This window comes from Aythya marila (genome assembly GCF_965140915.1).
Source record: "Aythya marila genome assembly, chromosome: 4".
Taxonomy (NCBI): Eukaryota; Metazoa; Chordata; class Aves; order Anseriformes; family Anatidae; genus Aythya; species Aythya marila.
Genome location: NC_139045.1, coordinates 3,337,095 through 3,359,706, shown reverse-complemented (window position 1 = coordinate 3,359,706; position 22,612 = coordinate 3,337,095). Strand labels below are relative to the sequence as shown.

At 36.9% G+C, this 22,612-nt stretch overlaps 1 protein-coding gene across 1 annotated transcript; it reads right to left on the bottom strand.

The window, feature by feature from the left end:
• Positions 1-22,552, bottom strand: ZGRF1 (zinc finger GRF-type containing 1). The gene is made up of 25 exons (XM_082758759.1): positions 22,432-22,552; positions 22,229-22,309; positions 22,038-22,094; positions 21,353-21,538; positions 19,263-20,982; positions 18,431-18,507; positions 17,028-17,201; positions 16,265-16,370; positions 16,072-16,178; positions 12,900-13,038; positions 12,150-12,334; positions 11,481-11,668; positions 10,724-10,863; positions 9,632-9,778; positions 8,278-8,392; positions 7,233-7,492; positions 6,348-6,507; positions 5,582-5,659; positions 4,892-5,039; positions 3,716-3,843; positions 3,279-3,402; positions 2,708-2,884; positions 2,452-2,586; positions 1,602-1,863; positions 1-201 (listed from the first exon to the last, which is right to left on the bottom strand). The coding sequence occupies exons 1-25, from the start codon at positions 22,450-22,452 to the stop codon at positions 86-88; spliced, it is 5,031 nt and encodes a 1,676-aa protein (XP_082614885.1). The 5' UTR covers positions 22,453-22,552; the 3' UTR covers positions 1-85.
• Between the last annotated feature and the right edge of the window lie 60 nt (positions 22,553-22,612).

The following is a 22,612-nucleotide window of genomic DNA, read 5'->3' as shown; positions in this document are numbered from 1 at the left end:
AAACATAAATATTAGATTTTCAGTAGTTCTGGTAAATTTTATAGACACACCATTCATATATTGTCTTCATAAAATATGTGCACATTTATTTTTCCTTTTTCTTACTCTTTTCTTCCTTCTCCTTTTCTTCCAAATAACACTTAAGAATGTTGTTCATCTGCTGCTCACACTGGCTTACATGTTGCAATCCATTTTCCCATTCTGAAAGTAACAATGAACAGGGTAATTAGATCTCACTTCGCAGCACCCATCACATAATCAGTCTGTGGTGATGAGAATATCTATTTCCAAAACCCTATCAAAGAGCTATAATATTTCTACTTGGAAAATTGTTGTTCTTCAGAGTTCAGCCATTAGTGAGATGCCTCCTCTGATGCCAAGTAGGTAAAAGAAAATAATTACTATTTGGGGACCTGTTCTTGCAGTGACTCATTACCAGTCATTTTAGGGATTGAGCACCCCTTTTGCAGTCTCCACTAAGGTCCTGTCTCTCCAAAGGGCAGGGCCTTGCCCAGAGGTAAGGAAGCGTGTGGGTTCCGGGGAGCTGGATTCAGCCAGAGCTTATTGAATGTACTTTAGACATTTGGACCTATTCTCTCAATTTTCTAGTTTAAAGAAAATTGCCAAGGCAAAAATTATGATTAAGTGTACTCATGCTTTGAGATATGAAGTGTCCCACTTCAAATAAAGGGGAAAATTATCATGTTTTGTTTTGTGTTTTTTTTTTTTTTTCCCAAGGTATGCATACCCTGGGAGTGAGAGACACACAGAACTAAGGGGCTGTTCAGGCATTTAAAACACCTAGCAAAGGTGCAAGTAGGTGAGAGGCATCACTAGTTTTTTTGTTTGTTTGTTTTAGCTGTTTTTTGGTGTTGCTCACGTGTGTAAATAAGCAGCAAGCTTCTGCAAATATGGAGAAACAAGGTAAGAAACTGATCTTCAAAACCTGTTTCTTTTCGTGGCCCAGTAAAACACATGTATTCACAAGACAGTGGCCTGTAAACAAAGCAATCAAATTACTCAGTAAGAGGTAACTGATCTCCAGTTGCATTGTTGTTTGTTTTTGTGTTTTTTTGTTTTTTTTCCTAGTAACTCAGATGTTTATCATCCAAAGACAAATAAGCCCCCTCAGTTGCAGAAAGACACTGCACATTTGTCTTTCATTTATTAATTCTGCCTACCCAGAAATACTGCTCTGTGGATGAATTTGTTCGTAACCTATTCCTGCCTGGGTCTACTATGCAAAAACAGATTGGGAAAGGACTGGAAATGCAGAAACGGGGTTCAGGTCTCCTTACCAGAGAGTGCTCTTTGTCCATCCGATGCCATCCAAAGATGAAAATTAAAGTCCCTTTACTGGATGACAAATACACTAAGTATAAAAGCAGCTTGCAATAAAACTGCAAAGGTACAACTTTCATACTTGAGATCTACTTGCAATATACAATATATGTAGTAAATGTACAGTATTTTACATAGTATGTATACTCTACATTTTGTAGTATGTCTATTGTGTTGTATATATACTGCTGGACACAGCATATTCTACCATTTAAAAAGATGAGCTACATATTTTTGAAAATAAAGGAAAAACGTAATACCTTTGCAGTGATGAATTACTCTTCCCCAGAGTCTGTTCTTACTGAGGCAGGCCAGATTCCCAACAATCAACAAATGCCTCTTTGCTCTTGTTAGCGCCACATTCATTCTCTTTTCTGAGTCTATGAACCCCATTTGTCTTGTTCGTACACAGGACAGAACAATGATCTCCTTCTCAGCTCCTTGGAATGCATCTACAGTGGACACCTGCACAGCTTTGATTTCAAAGGCCTCGGAGTGTACGCTGTTAAGCAAATTCTGAATCTGTAGACAAAGGAATATGGATGTTCATGAGTGCTGCTGTTCAGCAAATTGCTTGTCCTGAGCAAAAAATCGCAGCAGGTCTGAGTCTACACAAGATGCAAACTAAGAAACAAAATCCAAAGCATGATGACAGTGGAACCTCAGCTAGCTACAATACGCAGTGAGCCTGTGTTTGATAAAACGCTGGTCCACTCAGTGGGGCAACCATACTTTCACTTCGTCATCACAGTAGCCCATGTCATGCCTTGGATGACTGGGTGAGACACAACTCCAGCCTTGCTACATACATGTCTCCACTCTCTGTCCTTGTCACATGTGCCAACTCATAACAGCTCTCAGATCATATATGAAATTAAGTACCATTTAATTTGCCAATTTTCTGGGTGTACATATGCAAACAAAAAAGGGAAAGCATTTTTTTAAAATAAGAAATTTTGAATTAAAAGATTTTGACTAAGGAATAAAAGATTGTGAACAGAGGAATGGAATAGTATTGTGTTGTTTGTTTTTTTAAAAAAAAAAAAAAAAAAAAATGATAGGATGAACAGATTTAAGAAAACTGTTTTACTGATGATATATTATACAAACCTTACACATTTGTGATTTATAAAGAGTAATCACACCAATTACAGATCCTTCTATTCCACTTGCAATCAGAGACTGGATAAGCTTGACTGTAAAATGAGCTTCTGCCATGTTGTAAAAGCTGTTGTCTCTTTCAGTCTGGAAATAGGCAAGATTTCTAATTTAGCTCTCGTTAACAGCAGTTAAAATGTATTTCACTGCCTAGTGACAATGGAAACAGAACAGAGGAAAACCTACAATGAAATGTTTAAAAACTTACTTGCTCCGTTCCATTAGCACTATAAAAACATAGTGTTGGAAGCCAATCCAATAAAGGACTTCTTTCTTTCTCAGAAACGCCATCTATCAGGTTTCCTTCATAGAAGAGCTCGTTGGCTATGGCACTGATAGCAGGGTGGCATCGGTACTGTGTCCGAAGTGGTATTGTTTTATGTCCCTAAAGGATGAGCATGTAGAAAGTGGGAATAGCAAAAACTAAAAATAATTTTAAAAAATCACTAAATGTTTTGGAATGCCAACATTCACTTTAACAAAGTTAGAACAAATACTGTTGCCTCTGATTCCTCTACCTGGATTGAAAACCTTACATAAAGGTCAGGAGACAGAATCTGTCATTGTTCCTCATTTCTTTCCTCTTTTACATTTTTTATGTCTCCAAATGCCTGAGCACTGTGCAAACATCATTTACAGAGAAATGTGCCAAAATGGTAACGACTTAATTCAAAAACAGGCTGAAACGCTGACCCTCTGACATCTAAATCAGAACTCTTAGTGACTCCAGCAGACCTAGAACGTAACCCGTTTCTAAGGATGTGGTTAGCAGTACGTACCATTAAGCAAAGCCGATCAAAGAGAGTCTGCTCTAATCCTTTTTCGTGAACACTCTCAGACCCTTGAATAGTTGGTGGCAATTGCTTAGGGTCTCCAACAAGGACTAGCTTTTCACACTGAAACCTAAATAAGATAATAAAAAGTTCTAAAAAGGACATTGAAATATTAGTAAGCAAAGCGCACACTGTCTTTTAACATCACAGATTGCTTTCCATCAGGCTCCCTTCTCCATCAACCCTTCTTTCCAAAGTTAAAATAAAATAGTAACTCAGGAAAGGCATCCAAGAGCAGGCCTCAATTTGTAATTACTCGTTCTCTAAGGCAAGACCTTGGAGTTTGTGTCCTAAAAAGACACCCAAGTTTGGAAACTATTTGAGGTTGTGTCACTGCTGACTACAAGTTACATTTCTGCTGAAACACAGAAGGGTGGCCGTACCTTGCGATAGGAAGGAGAGAAGCAGGTTCGGTCATCTGACTGCACTCATCCAGCATCACTACAGGAAACTTGAGATTATTCAAGCAAGGGAACGGGCAGGCAGCACAGGTCGCTCCAACCACTTTCACCTTTGTTATTAGCGAGAGGAAAATGGGGAGAGAAAAAGTTATGATCATTTAATAGTCTAATAATTAATAAAGTAATAGTTTCTTTGCAGCACGTAACTATAACTTTAGCAACAGAATACACCTGCAGTAGTTCTTATCAGTTCTACGGCATGCTGTGTCATCCTCACTCAGTCTCAACAAATTATATTCTAATTTCTGGTAAAAGACACTGTGTATGCACAGGGGAGGATCCAAGGTTAACGTTTCTCGTGCTTGGTGTTTTTCTATGTTCAAACCATTCATGGATTCTTGGCTTTTGAGGCCAGAACTGGTCTGGCACAGAAAGAGTTCAGATTACACAATCCTCCAAAACCTTTTGAGCCCCAGTGGCAAAAATGGCAGCAACAACTGCTAGGAGAAGCGCAAGAAAACCTCACGTTGCTCAGATATGCTTTACAGGATTTGTAAAGCAAATTCTGAGCATATTGCTCAGAACTGCTGTACAACAACATGAAATTTTTTGAGTCTAAAACTGAGGAGGAAAGGAAAATAACTAGGACCAGAAGGTTAGACTTTTCCAGAGGAAATGGCAATTCTAATCTAAAATCCAATGCTTTGATGCAAAGTTACTCAACAAAATATATTCAAAATGTTTGGTCTTCTTGGCAGCTGACTCTCAGCTCTAGGATAGATTTAGTTCAGTCCTTATCTTTTACCTTTATGATTATATAAACTTTAGTTTCAAGGTAATAGTAGCAATGTTCAGTAATTTTTCTCTCCCCTCCTTGTAAACTAGATTGGTAACATTTTAACAGACTGCAATAAAGTTCAAGAAGAGTTTCCATCTCACCATTTATCATTATGTGGGACCTTCAAGTACAAGAAGTAAGACACTAAGCTATACCTGTGGAATCAAAGCTGTCCTAGCCTGAACATTCATTTTGATTTTCAAAACGTTAGGAGGTTGGCAGTCTCAGGTGTGAGAGTGGCTTGCCAAGTTTCTGTTTGCTGGGCCTTGTGGATAAAGCATACCGAATGCTCGCTTTCCCGTCCCATCACCATGCTGTACCTGTTGCAATATAGTTTTATTGGTCCCCAGTTTATGTTGCTCAATACTCTTCCTTACGTATATTTTTTCAACGGGAGTTAAATCTTCTTTCAGGAGAGCAAGAAGTTCTTTCAACTGTTCATTTTCGTTTCCTGAGCCAGCATGTAAACTTCAAAAAGATGTTATAACATGCAATACAATGACCAAAAATAACAGAGCTTTCAGTGTTCAGTAAACACCCAGTATAGAAAAGTAATCATAAGATGTGCTAACCTATCCCCAAACCAGCTGAAATACACATCTGAAATACAAATACAATATAACACCTGTTTCGAAATGGGCCTTTATCCCACCAGCTCAGACCCACCACCCCAAGCAAAGATGTAAGTGTAGTAAATGGCTTCTCCAAGCTATGCAGCTGATTTCAGAGTGGATTCTTTGTGTAAACTGCCAAATCTCTCACTGCCATTATTGGGTTCTTCTCTGCTAATTTCCATTTAAAAGCATTAGCTCCATTCAGCAACAAATCAAATGCCTAAATCAAGGTAAAATTTCTCCACTGTGTCAGGGTGATGCGGGGGAACGCGTGGAGAATGAGATAGTCATATTGCAATCACATTTTGAACGACTTCAAAATAGTCATTTTACAGCATGCATACTATCATGAACCTTACAATTGCCTCAGATCCCATAAAGATTAAAGATTTTTACCTATGAGGAAGAATTGCTTTGGTGATCTTCCTAATACTTCCCACTCTGATAAAATCTTCAAATCCAAGATCAAGTAGACTTCAAAGAAAAAGAGATAATACACCTTAGAAAAACGTAGAAACCTTGAAAAATTTAAAAGTGGTTCAAAAGAGGTTAACAGACGCATCAGAACACCAAAGAACGCAGATGTCTACATTTTACCAGATGAAGTAACTTGGACCACAATTCAAGTAAATCAGAGTAAAGAGAATTACCTCATGCTTTGTCTTAAAAATGCTCAATCCTTTTATGATTCTCCTCTCATAAACAATATTCCGTTTGTACTTTCCCTTCCTACTTTTATCCTTCCAAACCATGAGGTTTAAATTCTATATTAACCTCTAACAGTTTCTTTTTCTTCTCTTGGTATCTGATGAAGTTTCCCCAGCCTGATCCTCTCCCTCCCCTCTCTCTGCTACTGCCATTTCCCAGCACTTCCTGAGCATTTCTACTTTCTGACATGGGTGGATTCTAATAGGAAATCTGATGAGAGCATGAGATTAGTCCCATATAAATCAGTCCAGCCAGTCTGACAGTCTTTTAGAATAGGCATGCTGTGCAAAGGGGCAAGGGTAAAATTAAAGCCGCTGGGCAGCAATTTATAGGGGAAGAGTGCAATCTCTCTTAATTGTTGTACTGGGAAGAGCAACACAATTATCATTACCGCTGAAGCACACTTTTGTCTGTTGAACATCAGTCTGTAAAATCCGAGTTCGCTGTAACCTACCCCAGCAGTATCCTGTCAACGGCAACGTTCGTGGAAGAAGCAATGAGAAGTTTCCATGGAACTGGTCTTGGACCCTCCTCAGCTTCACTGCTTTCAAAGAGTTGTACTAGGAACAAGATCACAACGGACAGCAAATAGCTCTTTCCAGCTCCAAAAACACCTGGCATTTTAGAAGAAAAAGCCAAAGTTACAAGAGAAAATTGTCTACAAATTACAGTTCTGATCAATCACTATAACATAACATTATCTTGTGAAATATTGTGCCCTAACTCCTCTAAAAACATTGCACGTGCTTGCTTCAGCAGCTGTAAGTATCCAGGGACAGCCATGAGGCTTCCCCTTTGCTGCATGCATTGTTTACAGAAACTACAGAAGAGGGTAAGCTATTTTTCCTAAAATTTCCTGGTTAAATAGATGCAGTACTTGTTAAGAAGTCTCATGCAACCCTCACATTGTTGAAAGAGGTACAGAATAAGGAATTTGAGATGATGATGATTTTTGGAATGACTACTAATTCTCACTAGATTAATATACCTGGCAGCCTAACAAAATCTCATGCAATTTAAGTCTAATAATATCCATTATTGTCAATGTATTTACTTTGCCAGGATCTTAAAACTTACATTTATGGTAACTGCATCTCAATACTGATTTAGAAATAAAAAGATCTTTGAACTAAGATGTTACTCGTGTTTTTATGCATGTTGAATACAGGTAAAGCCAGGATAGAAAGAAGGATAAAACAAGGAAAAATGCACAATGAAGATTTGGTATGATAATTTAGCAAAGCTGATATATGACAAAGAAAGTATTTTTAATATGAAAATGATAAGCGGAAGATACTAAATAAATCTAAATTTGTAAATAATTTTGTTTGCTATATACCACGTATGATTGTGATTGGGAAGATAGGATGTTCTTCCACTGGTTTGATATTTTCACGTGAGGTCATCATCTGAGCTATCTGAACCAGTGATGCTGCTTGATCTGGATTCAACGAGAAAGTTTCAATCATCTTTTCAGCCAGTCCCATCGCCACTTCAGTGCTGACAGGTCCATGCATCATTGTGCGCTCCAGGCTCATGGCAGGTGGAGTAAATTTTCTTTTGTTGACTCTCTTAGCAGGTTTCTCAGAATCAAGATTCCTAAGAGAAATATAACAGTTAAAGCAGTACGTATGTATGAATTGCATTGCATGGTTCTGACATTTCCACACACCTGATGTCAAAATGCCGAGACTTTACAGTTAACAGATGATATAAATAGAATTTGCTGTCCCCTGCACTGTAATACATGCCTGGGGTGTATATTCCTGCTCCTTATTACTTCCCTGGTTGAGAACTGGATCATATAAATCAGGCTTTTGGCTTTTATCTTATTTAATATGAGGTTATGCTTTCAATCTGACTCACTCTGAGGCTGTGAGACTCGCAGAAATAAGAGTGGTAGAATCACAGTCAGAGGCAGCAGGGGTTCATTTAAATACTTGTTTGATACTGTGAACCATAAGCAGTCCTGGGAATATCCCCACGCTGCTCTGATTCTCCATGATATTTTTTTTTAAGGTTTTGCGTCAAGTAATTCTAAAAGTCGGGAAGAAAAACCAGTTACAGTGAACCCCAGTGAAGTACCTCCATTATTACAGTACAGTCACTATTGTTTTATCAGTCTAACGGTCATAGTGATGCCCAATATTGATCTCTAGGTTCTGAAATGTGGGCTGCTGACAAGTTGAAAGAAAATACTTAAAATCCATGAGTTACAGTTAAGCAATGAATATATTTTCTATTCTCGTCCTTTGCATTGTTTTTCTAATTTTAATTTTCCTTGTCTTCTTTTTAAAAGGGCAAACACAATGCTATTCTTGCTGTTTTTTTCTGTACTTATTTATGCATTGCAAGTTCACATTGTCACTGAAATAGTAACTTACATTTTTAGTAGATATGGTATTAGTGGTAAAGCAGATGGATTGAAGTATTCCTCCAGATTTCTTAAAGATGTAAGCTCACCACTAGCATTACAAACTAGCAACGCATGAACAGATACTGAAAAGGGCACAGAAAAATAAAATTAGGAAAAAATTAAATAAGCCAAAATTCCAAATCAGATAGAGAAATTAATTACAAATTGATGAAAGAATAATTAGGCCCCCTCAAACTGAAATCAAGCTAACCCAGTTACAAGTCTGACTGAATATTATAGAGAGACCTATCAGTACTTCTTTTTAAGGTGTGCTAATTTGAAGCATTTGTGATTCCAACATTAGAAACCTTCTGGGATGGAAGTTTAGGTAAATATCTTTACTCTTTCTAAAAACACCTGAAATTTTTCAGAAGGCTTTGAGATTTAGGAGACGAGCTTTGCAAGTAAGCCTTCTGTACCACAATGGTTAAATAGTTCTCTCAGGAAAGACAAGACAGAAACATTCCATCAACAATGGGCTAAAGTTCCATCTAGCCAATTTCCGAAGTGCCCAAAAATGAAAGCCTAAGGAGAGTGTAAGAACAGAACAAGTATTTAATGATGTTTTTGCTGAGTTCTCTAACAGTATCATGCTGTTCTGGGGCTCAGGGACTGGCTAAGTGAAAAGGGCTTTCTAATACATTTAGTAACACATCTACCTCTATTTTATTTTTGTTGATAATTGGTAACAACTATGCATTACTTAAAACATTATTTTCATTGAACTTAGAGTTTTAGTTTTACAATTATTACAGAATTATGAAATAATCTGTAATTATGACCACAAAGAATAAATATGAAACCCTGTGGTTTAATAGAATGAAGACTATATGTTATGTAACTATATGTTACAAGCAAGTATGCCCACAAAGAACTCGTATGCCATTGTATTTATTGTTCTGAATGTAATTCAGAACAAGAGTTTAATGTAGGTTCACTGAATTATGCTTTGCAGGAACTCTCCATCTAATGAGTACATCGAAAGAATAAAAAGATTAATCTGTTAACTTAAAGCACTCAATTAACCTGATTAAAGTTGCAAGAATAAAGCCTCTTGTGATCAAGCACACAATTTTCACATTGCATGAAAAGAAAGCAAGCAGTGCTAACTTGATCTTTCTCTCCCTTTCCATCAATTTAGTTTGACTCAACAGCAAAAATAAGTAACTTAAAAAATAAGTTACTAAAAATAAAAAAACAATACTGTGAATTAAATCACTTTTTAGATCTGAGAAATTCACATCTCATCCTTCATAGCTGGCTATTTTTCTCACAATAATAGCTGCTTCCCACAATTCTAAATTACTGAGTGTACAACTTACTATTTGATTGCCAGTTTGAGGGGTAGTAGCCTTTCAGTGGTAGTAATTCTACTTCGTTGTTAGAGGATGGTCCAAAGAAGGCGCTACATGCAATGAAGGTATCAAGGGGATCAAAGTTCAGAGTCTTCGAAACAACCCAAATATCATCTGTCAAAATAATACACAGTTCTCATAAGCTTTTCCTACTGCTGTCTTTTAAAGAAAATGAAGCCAGTCAAAATAGCCAAACATTTACTATGTTGTAAATTAAACTATCGCTAGTGTGACATTAGGAAGTATTAGAAAGTCTTAAATATGTGCTCGTTTGGTTCTAAAAGAATGAAAAAATAATAATTTTTTCTAGTACTTCCTGTCTGAAACTGCCGGTAATGGTATAGAGCTCTCCCAAATGTGCTTTGCATCATTTGACTTCTGATAAATCTTAAATGTTACCCATGTTGAGAGTGTTTGGAGCAAATCACTTAAGTATGCTACCAATCTAGTTAACCATTTTTTTCTCTCCCGATTCAAAACCAACACGTATTGCAACCTACAAATGTTCTGTTTTGTCAGGCACAGCTGCTGGGACTAAAGCTAACTGCACTATTCCTGTACTACATATGTTTGCCTGTAACAAAAATGACCAACAAGTTATTCATACACAGGATAAAGTTTTGCTTATGCAGAGCTTCAGAATTTAGAGTTACAAAAACCTGATCTGTCACAACATTTCAAGAGTCTATATAAAACATTCTCAAACACGTTTGTTTTTTTCCCTAATTTCCTTTACATAATCTTCTAGAGCAAAATTAACAAATTAGGAAGATAAAAGTATCAATTCAACACACTTCACCTTTTCATGGAATTCAGGCACTCTAAACCTAAGGACATGGAATTTGCTTTTTTTTTTTTTTTTTTTTTTTTAATTATTTGAACATTTGCAAAAAAAGATGAAATAAGATACTTCATTGCCCTTCTACAATCATACTTGCATTCTCAGAGTTCTCATGCATTCAGAAAAGGGATTGAGGTTTTAATTATAATTCAGAACTTCAAAAGGCACAACATGAATCTAAACATGGACTATTCTTCCAATGCTTAAGGTTCGCTTACCTTTGCTATAGATAGAATAATGCTCCTTTCTGCTTAGTTTGAGGTACAATTTATTTTTAGAATCACCATCAAATTTCGCATGTACATTCATAAATTTCTTAAACTTACTACACCGTTGTGTTTGAATTTCATATGCTTTCCTGTTAAATTGCAATTTTAAGAAAAAGCGTGTCATTAATTTCAGGCTCCCAAACGAAAAAATAAGAAAGCCCCACAGACAGGACCAAATTATACCCTACAGACATTCGCTGTTCATCTTGTTATATTAGCAAGATTTAAATATATGCATCTCAACTGAGAAGTACTTCTCTGATATTCAGCACAGTTAAATTCTTTCCCTGACAGTTAAGCAGCACAGAAGAGCCTTAGAAATAAACTCTAACATTACAATTAGAACATGTATGTTATACATCTATTTTGAAAAGCATCACTAGGAGAATAAAAGTCTATTGCAAATTCTCTTACGAAAGATTAAATGAAGGGTAATTCAAACACAACACATAAGGGTTTTCATTAAGTAGCTGATAAAACTGATGGTAAGCAGTTTCAATTCTTGCTGAAAAGAGTACTGACCTGAAATGCCACTACTGCGAGTATTAATCCTTCACTTATTTGGCTTTTACACTTGTACACAGAACTGCAAGCTCTTTAAACACAGTTACTGAATGTATCTGTTAAATGTTCTCAAAATCCAGAGTTACTAGAATTCTTATAAATCCTGCAATTCACGTGAAAGGTTTATATCATTTCAGAATACCTCACCAAAAGCTGGCATCCCTCAAAGACAGAAATCTTTTGACTTCGGAGGTATGTCCCAATACTTTTTATATCACGAAGCACTACACTAGGCCTGGATTTTATCTGTGCAGGATTTACTTCTTCTATCCACTTGAAAAATGAACACCGCTCAGCTCTTGGGGCATCACAGGCATAGAACAAACGACCCTAGGAAGGAGGAAAGAAGAAAAAAAAAAAAAAGCAAAAAAAGACAATTAGCACTATAAAATGAACAAGCAGAAAGAAAAAGTAAAGCACATGATCAGTACCAGCTGTTATACAAATAAGCAGATAAAAATCTGAGATTTCAGCATATTTAGCTGAAAAAGTAAGGGTGTTCTATGAAATTCAAAGTTTCCAAAGCCAGCCTGTATAATCATGGGTTACAAAAATCCAACATAACCTAAAAAAACTATAAATTCAAGATTTTCACATATACAAAACTCTTTCTGAGTGGAAAGAGCTATTACATCAGCAGTGCTGGACATGAGCAGATACTGCAACTGGTCTTAGAAGTGATCTCTAACACATCACTTTAAGCTGTAATTGTAAATCATACAGAATTGCCCTGTAACTGTTCACACCATATGGCCTACATGACAAACAGACAAACACCCGGAACTGTAAACAAACAAGGAATAAAAAGCACCTTGTTTTGACCTTCTTTTTTCACAGTAACAAGCTTCGCAGGACGCATATGACTGCAGAGTAGGACACCGCTTTCTTTGCTCTCACTTTGCCCATCTTTCAGTGAAGTGTAAAATGATACATCCACTTTGGAAAGAGCATTGTGTAATCTTTGTGACAACTCAAAAAGCATTATGTTTAAATGTTCTTGACATAGAAAGGAGAATAAAAGAGCAATTAGTACAGCCCTAAAATGCTTACACAGGTACACAGCATTCAAATACATTTCACTTGAAACTTTCATTTTTAAACAAAAATCAAAATACTTAATCTGAGTTCTAAAAGAACCTATGTGGCCTGCAAACTTCACGTTCTGCACATAAAACCACCTTGTTCTAACTGCCTTACTTTCATACAAATCATGTTTAATCATGTAACTCCAAATGATACAAACACTAAATAAATGTACATTAAAAAAAAAAAAAAAAAAAAGAAGTAGCAGCAGCTGAGGTAGGACCATAGACTGGTAAACAGGAGCAAGGTTACATAGTTGAAAAGAAGAGTATTGATCTTTCGTTTTGTCTTTACAATTTCTGGTATAGGCTGAATATATTTGAGTATTTTTTATAGATAGATATGCAAATCCAAATGCTAACAGTCCTTCCAACAGGTGATGCTGACGATCTCTCTCCCTCTCACCCTGTTTTGTAAAGCTTCAGAAATACATTGCTTAAAAATGACAGCATTTTATACTGCATGGTGTTAGACATACCTGTCAAAGCAGCTTTAAAAATCTGTTTGTAGTGAACATGAGACTGAAATACAATTGGTATGGCAATCTTTCTTTTAGGAAGATTAGCATATTTCACCTTGTCCACATTAGGAAAAGACAACTCAGAAACTGTTATTTCCTAAAAAACAACAACAATTAAAAAAGAACTGTTAAAAGTTTTCAAAACCCTGAGTGAGACAAATTTGGATAAATGGCTACTGTACAGATGCACCAAAAGTAGTTTTTCTTTTCTTTTTCCTTTTTTTTTTTTTTCCCCCAAGTGTATATTGGATTCTCAATAATGACTATAACCAACAGAAAAATTTCAGGGCCTCATTCTGCAACCAGAAGTTTCAAAATGGAGCCTGCTGAAGAAGAACCAGTTTTCTAAAAGCAAAATATAATCTCCCTTTTCACAAATTTGTGGATTTTGTTAACTGAAAGTACAGAAACTCAGTAAGACTGCCAACAGCAGTAAAATTCAGTACACATGGAGCTGCAGCATGGTGAGCTTGAGCTATCATTTAGGATGTACGCTGAAGTTAAAATTTGGCCCTGAAAAAACAGCCTGCATTTTTAAAAACACTGTTTTTTGATTCTTTGGTTTGTTTTGTTATTGTTGTTTGTTTTTCCCCCCAATTTACTCTTTTTTTTTTTTTTTTTTTTTTTAAGATAGTCTACCGTTCACAACCAGGTGCACTAATTGCTGATTTTTAGGCCCTTATTCAAGGCCATAATTTGCTTTTTCGTGATTAAAACTGATGATGTTTAAAATATTTCAAAATTAGAGACTATGCTTTGAAGCAAGATGTATGCATTCACAAAAGTGTTGCCCTTTCGCAATTAAGAAAAACACTTCTTAAAAACATATTCTTGCAAATCAGTCCAATGGATTTTATTTCATCTTCCTGCCATCAATGTTTGGACTAGAAGTCTAAATCTGGTGCCAATGTACACCAAGGAATTACCTTTGCAAAGGATTAGTCACATCACCTAAAAAAAAATCATTAGCAGCTGCTGTTCTGCAGCAGAGACTCTTGAGTTTCTACACATATAGAACCATTTCATCCAATCACACTGATAATATCTTGCAGGAAGTCGGAAAAAGGAATTGCTTTGTCCAGAAAAATGTGTCTCTGTCAGTTAAACTATCTGCTTGAACAGTTACACACCTGGACATCTCCTGTTACAGTGTGGCAGCTCAGGTGATTTAACACCTTTTGTGTAGGTTCACCTAAAGGAGCCTGACTTAAGTGCAGAGAAAGTAACTTCCTCTCTGAAATCAAATCTTGGCTGCTGCTCTTTGCACCGCGTTTACCAAGCATGCTCTTTGCTGTCTGCAGAGGCGCTGGGCCGGGAGCGTTTTCATTCACAGCGCTGCTCTGGCTCTCTCCTGTGTCACCCAGCAGCATTCCGAGGATGCTCTCAGGACAGATGCCATCCATCACTTCCACATCATCGCTGTTTTGAGTTATCAAGTCACACTGAGCACTGCTTTGATATTTCAACCACTTGCTTTGTCTACAGTGCGAAGTCACATTAGGGAACACCCGCTGTACAGATTCCCTTTGTCTGTCTTCCATATACTCTCCAAACACGGAGGTTTCATAATTCCTGTCCTCAGGGCCAGGAGCACTGATAGGAAACGCTGCTGACTTGCTGCTAAAACTGACGGCTGAAGAACCAGAAGATTGCTGACTCTTCTCACTGTCGGTTAGAAAAAATTCCACGTCGGGAATCTTCTCAGTGGCAGGAACAGTGACAAGTGGAGTTCGTGTTTTAACTGTGGGTTTGAGTCTTGCAGGGCTGCATTCCTCTGGATAGCTGTGTTTCTCCCATGCTGTAGAGCAAATACGTCCCATAAGTAACTCGTAGCACTTCCAGATAGCACATTAACTTCAGATGCACAAAAAACTATGATACAGAAAGAATTCCAAGCTCTTCGTTTTACATCCTGACTTCTAATTGACAAGCTCTTTTTACTGTGCCTGTAGAGTGCCCTACTGAATTTCCATATAAAATGAGTGATTTCAAATGTGATCCTTTAATATTTAAATCCATATATCCCAAACACATTTCTGCAGGCACTCTACTTAATAAAAGTAAATGGTTGGTAGAAATTATTTAAACATTAATTTGCTTTGGAGGTTATTAAACTGATATTGTTGGTAGGTCAGTGACAGCTGCCATCTGGAAAGCAATCAGTTTAACATCTCTTCCTTTTTCCAAAAGAATCACCCACAAAACTGTGCACAATTAATATTAACCGATGGGGATCAATAGATTCCTAGTACCACAAGCATCCTGTTGACTAAATTCGTTATCAATAAGAAGTGACAGTCAATGACAGGTGTCCACGTCATCACTGGAAGTGGGTCAGAGGGCAGCTGAAAATGGATTTCAACTAAAGCAGGTAAATGAATGAAAACATTACTATGAATTAGAAGCTTAGCTTACAGCCTTTTTCACCCCTGCACACTGGAAGATTTTTTTTTGAATAAAATTACATCATTGTATTTAAGTTTCTATCAGGAAAAAATAAGAGGGGATGCAGGGTGGGAAGTATGGAATCCCATGCTAATTCAGCTAATTTGGAAAAAAAAAAAATAAATAAAAATAAAAATAACACTTAAAAACTGAAACACACATATGAAAAAATATGTAACAAACACAAACTGATCTCTACAGTTGCCAGGACACATCTCAATATATTTTCAATGCCCAGGTTTTTTATAGCGCAACTCAGTGTGCTTCAAAAATCATCAAATATTTCCTAGTAAAAACAATGTAAACTGCAATTAGAATTTCTTACTGAAAACATTTGCTGAAAGTTCAGAATCACTTGGAAGGTTCCTGTGAATCAGGGGGGTCTGGATGTCCTGAACAGTTTCCTTACTTCCTGAAGCTGGAGAAACTCGGGACATCAGTTGTACTGACGAAATCATCTACAGAATGAAGGATTAACATGGCAAGTGAATGACTGGGTAAAAAACAAAACACAAGAAACAAACACCCTGACGATAGCTCTTTTGTTACTTTTCTCTTTCTTTTCTTTCTAGACAAATAAAACATCTCTCAGAGTTGAGGTAAAAAAGCAACAAATAAAACATGAAGTTGCTGCTATGACCAGACAGAAACCCCAAAAGATCTCCAACAGACAGTTAGCTCACACCTTGTCAGCTTCCCATGATGACCACTGCATTTGTCCCAGATCAGAACATGAAGGTGAGCCTGACATTATCCACGGTGGAACTTCAGAGTGTGCATTCAGTGCCAGTGCTAGGAAGAATATGCAAAGGACAGAAGTCATGCAGAATAACTGTTCTGAGGCCAATCACTGCCATTCTGCTTTTACTTTCACTTACAGGACAGATCTACTATCGATTCTTTAATAAAGTTAGACTTCTTTTCAAAATTCTCCTCTCCAATAAAGTTGGTATCATCCTCATGAAGCCTTCCTGAACCTGGAGACTGTACCAAGAAAGTATAAGTAAAATCTTGTTAGAAATTAAACTTTTAACCTCTTTATACACGGTATCTTTGTGCAAAGACCCTCTTTCCAATTATAAATTTCAGTATCTCTAGCCCATTCTGGAAGTTTTTTTTAAAAAAAAAAAACATCAATATATATATACAGCAATAGAAAAATGTTTTATTTAATGTTTCATCTCATGTTTTTTTACATCCATGAGGAATAATAATAATTCTTGTAGTCCAAGAGGGAAAGTTTTAACCCTTGTTTTGGAACCATGTAGAAATTAAAGACAAAATTTCCAATCCAATCAATTATACAGCTATCATCTGAAAACAATCATCATAAAAGCTCCTTGCCACTTTTCACTTTGAGGTATCTGTTTTGTTGTTTTTTGTTGTTGTTGGTTTTTTAAGTGAAATTGATCACAGAATCAAAAAACAATTTACATCTTGCAAACACATATTCCTATGACAAAGACGAGTAAAAATAATCATGTCTAACTGCAAAAGTTTGACCACAAAGTATTACACTTGATTCTTAGTCATTTTGATATGATTGTGTTACTCTAAAAGTGAATTCTCTTTTGTTCTACGTTTTCAGGATATTTTCTTGCCATAAGGTCAATAAGAATAACTTTGAAAAAAATGTTTTACCTGGCTGAAGTCAGAAAGAACATAATTGCTTGAAACCGGAGGTGACAGAAATCTCTCAGCTGCAAACTGCATATTATCTGGGTACTGCTGCCATCCCAGCTGCGAGCAGGGATTCCTCAACATTATCTCACTAGCTGCTGATCCCTTTATTTGGTGCCCTTGAAACTCAACAGGCTACACAATACATTGGAATTATTAACTGAAAATAAGTACTGTTCAGGAACTACCTACAACCGAAAAAAAGTACTTTTCATAAACATAACAAAAATAATCTCTGAAACTAGGGAAAGAAGAAAAAAATACCCCGTGCTTTTGAAGGTACGTTTCCCTTGCTGACCTACAACTCAGCACCAAGAAAGTTTTTGTGCAAATCTCTGTCAACAGAAAATTGTGATATTCTGACATAATGTGCGAAGCCTTACTTTCATATTGTAAAATTTAAGTTTAAGCTACCAATGGAAAACGTCTCACAGAAAAATGCACTAAAATGTGATCTGAGAAGCCAGTTATGAAACTGGTTAACTATTTATTAGGACTTATTGTAATATATTGAACGTAGTCAGCTACTGGCTTGAAAGTTAAGAAATGCTATTAATTGCACTTCAGTTCCACAGAAACTGTACCTTTGGTTGGCAGTCAGATGTCCTAGGGTCTCTTTGGCCCAGTGCTATAGGTGGAATATACAACTCAGTTTGCTGTAATAAACTGTCCACACAGTTGGGCTGCTATAAAAGTATCAAAAACTAATTAGTCTAACAGCTTAATAACCTCTTAAGGTGAAAAGTTAAGCCAATATATCTCAAGATTTTTCCAAAGACCTGATCTATTTATCCAACAAAAAGTGTTTTAAATTACAGCTTTTCGTTAGAAGCCCAGAACAGTCCACGACATGATAATAAACTGTACTTGCTACTCAAATGGAAAATGAGAAGCAGAATTTAATGTAAAATCTTTCTTTCCTTTTGGAAGTGATTGAAAGAAAAAAAAATGTTAATAGAATAGCACACAAATTGGTGTGATGCATCAAGCACAAATGATTGCTGCTGTATATCAAGCCAAATACTAAAAATTCTACATTCAAAAGGATGATGAAAGAAAAAAAAAAGGTAAAAGAAGATGAGGTAGCGAAGTATTAGACTTATTAATGATGTGATACTAAACATAACTAGATATTACAATTTGCATTGTGTTTCTTGTCAGACTTTTAGCCTCCTGAACTAGCAGTAAGGTCTGCAAGGTGACTTTTTTTTTTATTTTATCTATCAGCTTCTTAGTTGATGCCACTAAGCAATTTCCAGCTCAACCCCTATAGTTTGGTAAACCAGGAATTGTATTCAAGAAGCCTCATAGAAAATTAGTTTATTTTGCAGCAACTGATATATATAATTAAAAAAAAAAATTACCAAAACGCCTGAAGAACCAATGCATGAAGATGCCTCTATACTTTCTGAGTAAGGCATTTCTGAAAACTCGTTTATAGCTATGAGAGATAGAAAAGCATAATAAGATACAGCCGTCATTTGACACGAAAACTTCTGAATAATTACTGACTTTGCAACCCTTACCCATAAAAATAATTGCAGTTAAGATCAACTGAACTAAAGAAAACAGGGAAGCAGATTTGGAGGGCACGTCGTTGCCTTAAGTGCTAAACATTGCACGATGATGTAACCTTCATAACACATCACTACAAAAGTATGACTTCTGAATATCAACTGCCCAGCAGGAGAGATAAGAGTACAGAAGTCAAACAGGTAGAGTCAGACATAAAACAGAAGCTAACCTAACCTTCATCTGCCACAAGTGGTTCAAATATCTCTTTAGAAGTCTCTGCTTCATATACCATGCTATTATTTTCCTCCATCTTTTGTAAGCTTTCTAATGCTGTGCTATGTTGAGACAAAGCTCTTAGAAGAGCGATATTGTTTACCAAGTCAGGAAGATCTGATGAATTTTCAGCAATTGCTGTGCATTTCAGGCAATCCATTCCTATTCTTTCACCTTTGCAGGCTTCGTGAAGGGCATTTATGCTCTCTACATTTTCAACCTCAGTTTCACCTATTTCTGCTTCCTCTGGAGCCGAACGGCCTTTTCCTAAAGGATAGATAGCACTTCTGGAAACAAGAGTATCTTCCTTGCATGAAATGCCAAATACATTTTGATCATCTTCTGCAATATATTGAAATAGGCCACAGCAAGGATCAGATTGTTGTGACAAAGCCAGCAAAGGACTACCTGGTTTAGAATCATCACTTTTAGTACCCCAGAAACGTTCTAGATCGTTATCTGGGGATTTTGTGCGTCCAAGCTGCATAACATCTTCTTCAGTCCTTTTCTCCACCGTAGAAATTATTTTGCTGGTAGTAATACATGGAATGCTTTCAGTGTTCTCAAACATACCAGATTCAGGGTGACACTCAATAACATTTGTGTCATCAGGCAAAAGATCAGAGTGTTTGTTTTTTATCCCTAGCATGCCATTAGCAGTATTTGCTGTGCAGCCATCAAGATCATCCTTATTGTTCATGGCTTTGACACTTAGCTGGTTTTCATTCATCTCTATTAAGTTGTTTCTCTCATCCAAAAATTCTGCTGTGATTTGGGTTTGGTTTGCAGAGTCCTCCACAATTCTCTCTCTCTCTCTAACGTTGTTGTCACAAAGCTGCAATGGTACTCCTGCAGCACAGGCATTTCCATCACTCTCTCTGTCCAATGTCGAACATCTGATTTCTTCCTTTTCACAGCGAGAATGAAGCCTCAATGCAGTATTTTGTGCTACATCTCTCTCTAAGCTGTCTGGACTTTTTGAAAGCACATCTTCCTCAGGGAGCTCTTTCATATTTCTTTCACACTGGTCTCCATCATCTGTGTCACTAAAATCAAAAGCCTCCAATAGATTAAAGTTCACCTGCATTACCTGCTCATCTTGTCCACAGTCTTTGTCATGTGTACTGAATTCCTCCTTCGCAATTCCACTTTCAGTCAATGTTATATCCTCAGAAACCTCCAAGGCCCTACACACTCTTTCTGAGCTTTGCTGTGGCTGAAGGTGACTCTCTGACTCGACAGATGAATTCTCCTGAAGACCAGTAGTCAACAAATGCTCTCTGTGTGTGGAGAGATGCGTTTCAAAGATGGTAGGACTTGTAGAACGAGAAGGGACAAACTGGCTTTCATGTAGTCTGTTTATGGTGGATTCAGATAGGAAGGAGCTATTTGTATTGCAGGGATCCCATAAGTCTTGACTTAAATTATTTGCCTTTTCACCATGTCTTTGTCCGGTGACTTCTTTATCACAAGGTTCAGACAAATGTAGAAGCGTTTCAGCATTCCATCCCTTTTTATCATTTACAGTTTCCTTTGTAGAATGCAAGTTCTGAATATTTTGAGCAAGTCTTTTGTCAGAGTTGCCTGAAAAGGCAGGTAGGGTTGTACTCTTTGGGTTACACAAACTATTCGTGTTTTCTGGTGCTTGAAATCTAGACAGAGGTTTGTTGACTTCAGGTGTTGCTTCCTCTCTGCAAGCCTGTGTTGTTTTAGATTTCAGAAGAGCTATTATCTGTGCCGTGCTCCTGATGTTCTGTGACACTGCCCCACGACCAGTTGTCTGATTGTAAGATTTGGTGTGGACAGTAATTAGAGGAGGTTCTGGCTTCACAATGGACTGATGAGAGCTTCTCTTCTCTATTTCATTACGCGTATCAAGAAACTGAGGCGAAACCAGTGAGAAAGACCCATGGTCTCTATTGTTATTTGTAAGCGCATCGTCATGAAAGTCTGTAGATAGCTTTGTTTCTGCATTCTTCTCACCAATAGTAGAAAACAATGGAGAGGTAATACAAAACTTGGATGGAAAAATACCCTGACACTGCTTAGATACAAATGATGTTGCTGGGTTTTCTTCATCTTCCATTGTTGGCGTTTTCTTTTCAACTTGGCGTGGCCCTTGGAAACCCTAATAGAGGAATTTAAAATTAGTTCTACTCAGAAATCAGCTTCACGTTTTGTAAGAAAAAAAGCTGAAAATAGAGCACACTCCATAAAACATGTTCTGATCAGATAGCACATGACGATTCCACAGGTGTATACAAGTAATCTCAATCCCTTGCAATTTTCACAGCAGCCTTAGCAGTAGTAATCCTGCTAAGCTAAACAAATATTTAGTAAACTTGGCAAAAAATAGCTATGACCACTAACACATCCTGACTTACAGTTCCAAAAAAAGCAAGAAAGCATTATTGATATATTTACTATTCAATTAAAAGATGTGATCTTTGTGTTTTAAAATGCACATCAATATCAAACAATTTTTTGAAGAGACATACCGTAAACTTCCTTTTCAAGCCAACAGACAAATGTCTTGAGGGTAGAATACCAGGCTTTACACCATTTCTATTCACTTCTATTATTTCTGCTTTCCTTGGCTGATCTTCACAAGGTTTTTCATTCACTTTTACTGCTTCAACTGTGATCAAATATCGTTCACTTTCTAAATTGTCTCCAGCATTCACCTGGAAAAGAGAGAGAAAGTAGCAGTATGTACATAATAGTGCCATATGAGAAATTACACGTCTTCTAAATACTGTGAACACTGACAGGTAAAAAAGAAATCTGAAGTGTTATATTCTACACTCAGCACATCACAATGTCATATAAATAGTTAAGATTAAGTAATACTGGAAGAGACTAGCACCTAGTTTCAAAATATGCTCATTTAATATATTACTGTAATACACTGCTTCTACCCAAAAGAAATATAATTCTGTAAGTCCCCCACAGTGGCTCTGGAAGAGCACTGGTAGGGCTTATCAACAACTGGAAGCTGTGTTAGCTTTCCGTTGCTTACATTGTAGCATCCTTTGATGATATTTACAACAGAAAACTGCCATATTGCTAGGGAAAAAGCGCTACCATAATAACCAGACAAAAAGGAGTTTGAAATGCTTCCTGAAATGCAAACCACAATCCTAAGCATAGAAAAGTATAAGAAAAAAATCAGAAAAAATATACCTGGGATTTTATAAACATACTGTCCAAACATTGCCCTTTATCATCAAACAGGGTTGCCTGCAAGGATTAAAAAAAAAAAATTAAAAAAAAAAAAATTAAATAATCAGTTTTATTTCACAGATCAACCAGATCGCCACTGAGCATCCACAGCAGCAGACGCTGTGACAGAGCATTAAGGCTGAGTTCTTCACCTTATTTCCTCCAGGTCTCATCCTCAGAGTTCCATCTTGCCATGTTTTTGATTTTTTCATTTTTTGGTGAGTGTACAATACCTGGTTTAAAAGCGGGAAACGTTGAAACAACGAGAAGTAAGAAAACGTTTAAATAACACAGCAGCCATAACGTCATTTAGTTTATTTTTCCTTAGTCACATGGGGTTCAAAAAGAGACTTACAGTAAATTCTTGAGAAGACATTGCTTTGGCAGCACCGTCATCCGACAGCTCCTCGTGCAAACATTCACATCGTTGTGCCGTCTGAGCGATGGGGAAATGCGCAGAGCGAACCAGGGTGGTGTGGAAAACGTATATACAGAAAAACAGATGGCAGATTGTTGTTTTTTTTCTTAAAAGATGC